At 34.6% G+C, this 9,982-nt stretch overlaps 1 protein-coding gene across 1 annotated transcript; it reads right to left on the bottom strand.

Moving 5' to 3' along the window:
- Window positions 1-277: 277 nt before the first annotated feature.
- On the bottom strand, window positions 278-3,096 carry LOC144853864 (coiled-coil domain-containing protein 25-like). The gene is made up of 7 exons (XM_078711717.1): window positions 2,875-3,096; window positions 2,515-2,562; window positions 2,331-2,370; window positions 2,106-2,233; window positions 1,881-1,984; window positions 1,184-1,386; window positions 278-1,090 (listed from the first exon to the last, which is right to left on the bottom strand). Exons 1-7 carry the CDS (start codon window positions 2,897-2,899, stop codon window positions 1,009-1,011), a joined length of 630 nt encoding a protein of 209 aa, XP_078567843.1. The 5' UTR covers window positions 2,900-3,096; the 3' UTR covers window positions 278-1,008.
- Between the last annotated feature and the right edge of the window lie 6,886 nt (window positions 3,097-9,982).

Below are 9,982 nucleotides of genomic sequence, written 5' to 3'. Positions count from 1 at the left end.
AATTAATAAAAGTAAACATTTTAAGCTCTGTCTACGCTAATTAGAAACTGACAAAAAAGTGAGGTGTGCCTAAATATGGTAGTGATATGACATCATCATGTCCATACATGGGCACATCACATGTTTTTGTTGCATAAAGTTTGATAGTGTAGACAGAAGTAGTAGTATGCATACTACTGGTATACAACAAATGCTTGATAAACATTGAAACACAGCTGAATACAATACCAACAATTACAAATGTTTGTCTCAGAATTAAAGTAAAACAAGTAAAATGTGAAGTAAACATTTTATATTTTATTTTCTGAATATATTTCTAGGTTATGAATATTATGATAATCTACTGTTGTCTTCACTCAATACAAAAACACAGGTATATTACATATAGGGTAACTACTGCATGACAAGCTTTATTGTACATGCCATTTACATAGCACACATAGTGTTATTGTATATTGATTCTAAAATGACTTTTCTACTACAGTTGCTACAGATTTTATCACGATGGTTTTCTAAAATCAACCTTAGTTGATCTACTACCACTTTTTTTTTATTGCAATTTGCATATTCCAAGTTAAAAAACTGTCTTGGTTCGGGAACACATTACAGTAAAAACAGCTTGACTGAAAACACCAAATTAAAAAGGTTGTCATGTTGGTGCAGCTGGCATTTAGAGCTAGTTAGTGTTTCATTGTTCACCATAGATATAAAGGGTGAATCTTCACAGTATCTTTCATAATCTACTATAGATAGTAGAGCCATATACCTTAGGTTAACCAGTAACATGTATGATCCAAATATAGATAATGCTATCAGCAGCAGCGATATTCTTACTTTATCTCAAGTATAGTTAGAATGTTTTCTTTGGATTGCCTGGGCAATTTACATTTTGCCTGAACTGTAAATGTGTCTGTTTAGAGGGCTGGAAAACAGCACTGGCCTACAAGGCAAATACAAGTTACACCACCAAGTCATGTGACGATCACCACCAAGTCATGTGACATGTCTTCACATGAAATCATCTGAAGCGTCCGAATCAACATCTTGATTTGACGTCATTTTATCACTTGTCATTAAAGATGAATAACTCCTGAAATTATATTAAATTGCATAAATGTTGAAGCAACAATAATTATGTACTTGACTTTCTAATTAGTAAATTGATGACTTTGTATTATTTTACCTTAATTCTGCGTCCTCTTTACGTTGTACTGCTGCAGACTTTTCCTTTTCTCTTTCTTCTTGCACTTTCCGCCTACTTTCTTTTCGTTCTTCTTGATCTCGTCTTTCTTTTTCAGCTCTAAGGTCTGGAAACTTCTCTTCTTTTGTTCTGTTGAGTCGATTTACTATTTCATTTTTCTTTTTTTCAACTTTGATTGACTTAACCTTTAATTCATAAAATACAACGTAATTAATAAAATTAAATTTAATGAATAAGACCAGTACACAAAACATTTTATAAACATGTAAACTGGCATTTACAGTACAGATGATAATATAATTAGTTTATTAAAACTACTGTGGAGTAGCTTTGCGTCAGGGAGTTACTACTACTCCACAGTAGTTTAAAAACAATTACAATCCTGTTGGTGTAGTACCCGCTGCTTACTTGGGCTCGAATCTAACCACTAGCCATCAGCGCAAGCTCAGTGGTCTAGAGGTATGAACGCCAGGCTAGTGATCTGGAGGTCGTGGGTTCGAGTCCCACCCGAGAACTACTTGCAAATTTTTCTTTCATTCTCAAATGTACTTGGTATAAAGCACAAATTACGTCAGAGTAGGGCAAAACATCTAACCAATAATTAGTTTAAACATAAATTAATGTAAACTGGCATTTACAGTACAATAAGTTGATGTATTTAAACTGATTGATATCTTACATCTTTTCCTCTGTGGAAACCTATTTGTCCAACGTCCATATCACCAGTTTTCTTCAAGTTTGCCCATGGTGTGTACACTATATTGATATTGTTCATCTTGCACCCTTAACATAATATACAATGTAATATAAATGTTAGTTTTCTTATTAAAAAAAAGTATTACAAATTTGTCAGAAACATACTGTATCCAGCAGTAATGACCAGTTAGCAGTACTTAGTACTTACCTTGTATACTGTTGGCTTTGACTAGCTGAGCACAGTCTTCTAGGACAGCAGCTGGAATGTCGTGAATTGTTTGATGCTTTGGTAACCGAAGATAGACATGAGCTGATGATAGTTTATCAACATGAAACCTAAAACACAAGTATTATGAATTTAGTTATAATGTCTATAAAATTGATTCATAATAAATTCAACTTTTTTCATAAGAATATTTATAAGATAACTCACCACACATCTTCTGGGAATCCAAATTTGATTAAATCTTCATCTAAAAATAAATTAAAAAACTAGGCTAGTGTTTTATCAAGTTATTATTCATTTAAAATGTAATAAATAATCTAGGCATATAATACTATTTATAAATTAAAACTTTATTGAGAGTACCTGTATATTAAAACAACACTTTACTCACTTTCATGTTTATCCAAACCCATGTATATACAATAGGGAGGTGAAACAACTGAAAAAAACCAAAATAAGAACAATAATTAAGTACAGTACTAATTATGCCTATCCTATAATAAGGCCTGTCTAGTAGCCTTGCCTAAGTTATAAATTATAAACATTGCTACTACTACTACTACTACTACTAGGCCTACCTGACTAACCTAACTAAGTTCAAGTCTGTATTTAATTACTTTCATATTAGGGCAGGCTATAGATAGAAATAGAGGCCTGGCTGGCCTCCGATCCTCCTCCTCCTCCTGTATTGTAACCATCCAAATTATTAAATAAATGTTGTTATTGTTTAGCGTAATTTTACTTTACTTACCATCACTGATATAGTAGAATACCATGTCGATTGGCCACCGTTATTCAATGTTTAACTATTTATCACTGGACTTGGCTGCTAAGCCCACCCACAAAACAACAACTAGGCCTATCCCCCTCTTCCTGCTGCCGCCGCCTGCAGAAGCTGCTTTCAGCCGCCGATCCGATGTCTCTTCGACACGCTAGAGGTGATGGCACTACGGCACTACTACCCACATGAAACTTGAGGTATATTCAGAGCGTCATTCTGACGACTGGAGCATTCTCTACTTCTCTACGGAGCGCCATTTATGCCTTTATTAACTTCAATAATAGAAATAGTACTACGATAACTGCTCAAGTGGACCCAATTTAGCACCAGGGTAGCACAGTGATATAAAATAGAAATAAAAGTCACTACTTTTAATACCGTTTCGTATATACCTATATCACAAACTGACAAACAGAAACATCTTGGCATTAACATGGATTCAAATTTATCTTTTTCTTTTCATGTAAATAAACTCCGTTCCAAACTGGGCTTGCCCATCTCCATCTTATCGCCTGCGCGGTCATTTCATTAATAAACACACATCCATACTCCTCTATAACACTATAATCCTCCCACACATTGACTATTGATGTAGTGTTTGGGGAATCAGATCGAATATTGACCGAATACAGACCATTCAAAATAGAGCACTTCGCATTATCCTTAAAGCTCATCCTCTCACACCACGAACTAACATTTACAACACCTTAAATCTTTATACAGTCCAAGATCGCATGCATCTACAACTGGGCTGCCTTGCCTACAGGTCTGCAAATGGTCTTCTCCGGAATACCTTGCCCTGCGTCTTGCCAGAATTCCAAATCATCGATGTACCCGAAGTAGTGTCAGTGAGAGGAAATTTGTCGTCCCTTTTCCTAAAACTGAAACATTTAAGAACAGCTTCATCTATAGAGCACCAACATACCTGCATTTACTACCCACCAAACTAAGAAATAAAAAAAGTCTGCTCTAAAAAAAATTTAATCCCAAAAGAAAAAACTTTTGTATAGTATTGTAGGCTATATTTTTGTATTTAAGTACATATATATTATATATTTTTATATTTTTGGAACATAGTTCATCCGTTTTTTCATATATGTTTTTGACTGTCTGCATATGCTGTTTAGGGTCACCCTCACAAAATAAGGTTTAATAAAAAAATAAAATAGAAATAAAGTCACTACATTTTTAAAAATCTTTTCGTATGTTAATACAATGTGCTCAAGTGGACCTAATTTGACCCCAGTGGAGCACAGTGATATAAAATAGAAATAAAGTCACTAAATTTTAATATCTTTTCGTATAAAACACTGTGCTCAAGTGGACACAATTTGGTACCAGGGGAGAAGTGATATAAAATAGAAATAAAGTCACTCAAGTTTCAATCTTTTCGTATGTTAATACACTGTGCTCAAGTGGACCCAATTTGGCGCCAGTGGATTTTTTTTTAATGGAAAATAATGAATATTGTTTTTGTTTTATTTTGAAAGAGAGATATTTTGAGGATTGTAAATGTCAAGTGGAACTTTTTTTAAATCAGAAATAAAGTTGCATGGCATTATTTTCCATTAAATAGACTGCCATAAAACCTCGAAAAGAAGCCCATGTGCTCCTTCATTTTTAGTACTCTTGGGTGGGCTTCTTTTCCACATGCATTTTGCAAACTAAAAGAGGGGAACTGCTAGCTTCCCGCCCGGAAAATATTTTATTTACATGATTTGAAAAATCTTCTAATGTAAATAATTAACAGCATCAAAATTTAACAGTGTGGCGTGTTGACCGCGAATGACTAACATACCATCTTCACCATAATACACCTGCACAGACTCATTTGCATAACAACGCAGGGCTTACCAAACTGTTTAAAATAGCTACAAGGTCCCCAGAAATGACACCTATAGTATTTTGAAACATGATATATAAGAGTCTTCACTACCCCACCATGATTGGGGCTGAGCAAAGACAATTTTGAAAAAAATATTTATTGAAATATGAAATTAAATATTAAGTCTCCAGTTAAGCCCACCATGGTGGGGCAGAGCTAAGATTGAAAGCTGAGTCCCCGGAAATTATGAAACGAAATATATAAGTCTTCAGGACCAGCCATACAATGAATATTACAATATTATTTTTTTTAAATTTATTCTACCATAAACTTTTATTCACAACATAATATCACATGGGCTCTTTTTGGGGTTTTATGGTGTCTATTCAATGGAAAAGTAAATGCCATACAAAAAAAAAAAAAAAAAAACAATATTCATAAAAAAAATATCTGTCGAGGTTTGAACCCCAGCTGATAGCACTCAAAACTGGGCATTACCCGTTAAGCCACAAAGTACATGACGGAACAGCTGATAATAGTCTATTTATACGTGTATTATGTAATTCATCATTACGTCATTAATATCCTATTAAACTTGTTAAAACCAAAATGATCAGTTAGCTCAGTCGTCTGAGCGTCGTGTTAACACACGTATGTCGTGGGTTCGATTCCCACGCTGGTCGGTGGAATAGAGTTAAAGGCATGCGGCCACTGTGTTTGGGGTTCACAGATCATACGTCCCCCTTTCCACCACACATCACGAGGCGACAACATCAATGCATCTGGTGATGTGCTGGAAACGACCCCAAAAGGCTGTGGCAGGGCCTTAGTGCTGAGGCAGGGAGAGCACATTTACCATCTTTTTTTTTTTTTGGCTCTCGCAAACTGCTTTGGTGGTTTAAATTTTATGTTTAGCGCCCTCAATTTATTTTAATGTTAAAAAAGGGAACTAATTCTCTTCGTTACGTGTTTAGACGAGAATTAATTTTATCTCATCGTAGTTTGGTATGCCGTGCGTTTGTTATGCAAATGAGTGTGCACATGTGCTGTGGGAAAGACGGTATTGTTAGTCATTCGCGATCAACACACAACACTGTTCAATTTTAATTTTGTTAATCTTTTACATTAGAATTGTAATTCTACCGTTACACATTATAGTGTACTTTTAAATATCCGTTTCATGCAAGATATTGTATTGTAGGCCTACTAATATGTTGTGAATAAAAGTTTATGGTAGAATAAATAAATAAATATGTTTTAAGCAAATCTTCGAAATTGAAGCATAATTATGAAGTCGAGTTTTTTAAAACCCAACCTAAAATTCGCATCTGGATAGTTGAAATTTAACATTATAATTATCAAAGATGATATGATAATTCTAATTGTTTTCTAAATTATAGAAATATTAAAATTAGTAAGTAGGTTTCTGTGTGCTAGCTCTGTTTGTATTTCATAATTTTGTTTTGTTGAATTACCGTCACGGCCGCGTGCATTGCATGTCTCACACTTGGGAAACAATCACCATTGTATGGCTGGTTCTGAAAACTTGTATATTTCGTTTCATAATTTCCGGGGACTAAGCTTTCATTCTTAGCTCTGCCCCAACCATGGTGAGCTTAACTGGAGACTTAATATTTAATTTCATATTTCAATAAATATTTTTTCAACCCCAATCATGGTGGGGAAGTGAAGACTCTTATATATCATGTTTCAAAATACTATAGGTGTCATTTCTGGGGACCTTGTAGCTATTTTAAACAGTTTGGTAAGCCCTGCGTTGTTATGCAAATGAGTTTGTGCAGGTGTAATGGGAAAGATAGTATTGTTAGTCCTACGCGGTGGGTGAACACGCCACAAAATAAAATTTAAATATTAAATTTTGATTTTGTTAAACTTTATTAGAAATTCAAATCATGTAAAGATACAATTTTTCGGGCGGGAATCTAGAAACTCCCCTCCTTTAGTTTAGTGATATAAAATAGAAATAAGTCACTGAATTTTAATATCTTTTCGTATGTTAATACACACTGTGCTCAAGTGGATTCAATTTGGAGCCAGGGGAGCACAGTAATATAAAATAGAAATAAGTCACTGAATTTTAATATCTTTTCGTATTAAGCATATTTGAATACCTACCGGTATGGTACCATGCATGTTCGACAATACAGTGTCACATATCTCTATTTAAAAAAAAAACAATATTAAAAAAAAAAAAAAAAAATATCCGTCGAGGTTCGAACCTCAGCCGATAGCACTCAAAACTGAGCATTACCCGTTACGCCACCAAGTACATGACTGAAAAGCTGATAATAGTCTATTTATACGTGTATTACGTAATTGATCATTACGTCATAAATATCCTATTAAACTTGCTAAAACCAAAATGATCAGTTAGCTCAGTCGTCTGAGCGTCGTGTTAACAACACGTATGTCGTGGGTTCGATTCCCACGCTGGTCGGTGGAATAGAGTTAAAGGCATGCGGCCACTGTGTTTGGGGTTCACAGATCATACGTCCCCCTTTCCACCACACATCATGAGGCGACAACATCAATGCATCTGGTGATGTGCTGGAAACGACCCCAAAAGGCTGTGGCAGGGCCTTAGTGCTGAGGCAGGGAGAGCACATTTACCATCTTTTTTTTTTTTTTTTTTGGCTCTCGCAAACTGCTTTGGTGGTTTAAATTTTATGTTTAGCCCCCTCAATTTATTTTAATGTAAAAAAAAGGGAATTAATTCTCTTCCTTACGTGTTTAGAAGAGAATTAATTTTATCTCATCGTAGTTTGGTATGCCGTGCGTTTGTTATGCAAATGAGTGTGCACATGTGCTGTGGGAAAGATGGTATTGTTAGTCATTCGCGATCAACACACAACACTGTTCAATTTTTATTTTGTTAATCTTTTACATTAGAATTGTAATTCTACCGTTACACATTATAGTGTACTTTTAAATATCCGTTTCATGCAAGATATTGTATTGTAGGCCTACTAATATGTTGTGAATAAAAGTTTATGGTAGAATAAATAAATAAATATGTTTTAAGCAGATCTTCGAAATTGAAGCATAATAAATTATGAAGTCGAGTTTTTTAAAACCCAACCTAAAATTTGCATCTGGATAGTTGAAATTTAACATTATAATTATCAAAGGTGATATGATAATTCTAATTGTTTTCTAAATTATAGAAATATTAAAATTAGTAAGTAGCCTTTTGGTCCTGAAGAGTTTTATATTTCATTTCATAATTTCCGAGGACTAAGCTTTCATTCTTAGCTCTGCCCCAACCATGGTGAGCTTAACTGGAGACTTAATATTTTAATTTCATATTTCAATAAATGTTTTTTCAAAATTGTCTTTGCTCAGCCCCAATCATGGTGGGGTAGTGAAGACCCTTATATCATGTTTCAAAATACTATAGGTGTCATTTCTGGGGACCTTGTAGCTATTTTAAACAGTTTGGTAAGCCCTGCGTTGTTATGCAAATGAGTTTTTGAATTTTTACGGCTTTCGCTACATGTATTTGATCTCGTAAATTTTATGTTTAGCGGCTTCAATTTTAATGTAAAAAAGGAATTAATTATCTTCGTTACGCGTTACGTGTTGAGAAGAGAATGTATCTCTCATCATAGTTTGGTATGCCGTTCGTTTTTATACAAATGAGTTTGTGCAGGTGTAGTAGGAAAGATGGTATTGTTAGTCATTCGCGGTCAACGCGCCCCACCGTTAAATTTTGATTTTGTTAATCAATGTTGCAACATTGGTAGCGAAATGTCCGATTCTTCATAGTAGTTGGTGTGTATGGCCGCGCCGTCCCAGAATAAACATGTTTTAAACAGATGGTCTCCGATAGTTTTTATATGAGGTTAATGGAGAGTGAAATAAGATCAAATATAGAACATTTGCAAAGATGCCTATTTCCAGACCAATTTCGAAGCTTAGACTAATTCCGCCGCCGGGCTAGGCCATAGAAGTAGAAAACCCCACCTAAAATGCTGAAGTCGCATCTGGATATTGAAATTTTAACATTATCATAATTATCATAGGTGACTATGTATAGTAATAAGTATAAGTAAGTGCATTTCTGGTCTCTATTTTCATTGCTCTGCCTCAACTATGGATGGGCTAGTACTGGAGACTTAATATTTAATTTTATATTTCAATGAATAGGTGCACTTTACGGGGACACGCTCATATATTGTCCTGGTGAGTCTTATATAGTTTGTTTCATTCAAATCATGTAACGCCATTTTTTCGGGCGGGAACCTACTGTATACAGCTCATTTTTTCAAAATTGTCTTTGCTCAGCCCCAAGCATGGTGGGGTACTGAAGATTCTTATGCTTGTTGTTTGAAAACATAATAGATGTCATTTTCGGGTATTTTAAACAGTTTGGTATGTGCGTGCGTTGTTATGCAAATGAGTCTGTGCAGGTGTATTATGGTAAAGATGGTATTGTTAGTCATTCGCGGTCAACACGCCACACTGTTAAATTTTGATGCTGTTAATTATTTACATTAGAAGATGTTTCAAATCATGTAAATAAAATATTTTCCGGGCGGGAAGCTAGCAATAATCTCGAAAAGAACTCCATGTGGAAAAGAAGCCCAGTCAAGAGTACTAAAAATGAAGGAGCACATGGGCTTCTTTTCGAGGTTTTATGGCAGTTTGGAAAATGGAAAATAATGCCATGCAACTTTGTTTCTGATTTAAAAAAAGTTCCACTTGACATTTACAATCCTCAAAATATCTCTCTTTCAAAATAAAAGAAAAACAATATTCATTATTTTCCATTAATGGTGCCAAATTGGGTCCACTTGAGCACAGTGTATTAACATACGAAAAGATTGAAACTTTATTTCTATTTTATATCACTGCTCCCCTGGTACCAAATTGTCTTTAAAGATAATGCGAAGTGCTCTCTCTGGAACGGAGTTTATTTACAAGAAAAGAAAAAGATAAATTTGAATCAATGTGAATGCCAAGATGTTTCTGTTGATCAGTTTGTAATATGGGTATATACGAAACGATATTAAAAGTGGTGACTTTTATTTCTATTTATATCACTGTGCTACCCTGGTGCTAAATTGGGTCCACTTGAGCAGTTACCGTAGTACTATTTCTATTATTGAAGTTAATAAAGGCATAAATGGCGCTCCGTAGAGAAGTAGAGAATGCTCCAGTCGTCAGAATGACGCTCTGAATATACCTCAAACTTTTAAGTTTAAACGCCCTCTCTCTAAACTATTAGACTTC

Source organism: Antedon bifida, chromosome 10 (assembly GCF_963402885.1).
Source record: "Antedon bifida chromosome 10, ecAntBifi1.1, whole genome shotgun sequence".
NCBI lineage: Eukaryota > Metazoa > Echinodermata > Crinoidea > Comatulida > Antedonidae > Antedon > Antedon bifida.
This window is presented reverse-complemented; position numbering and strand designations above follow the sequence as displayed.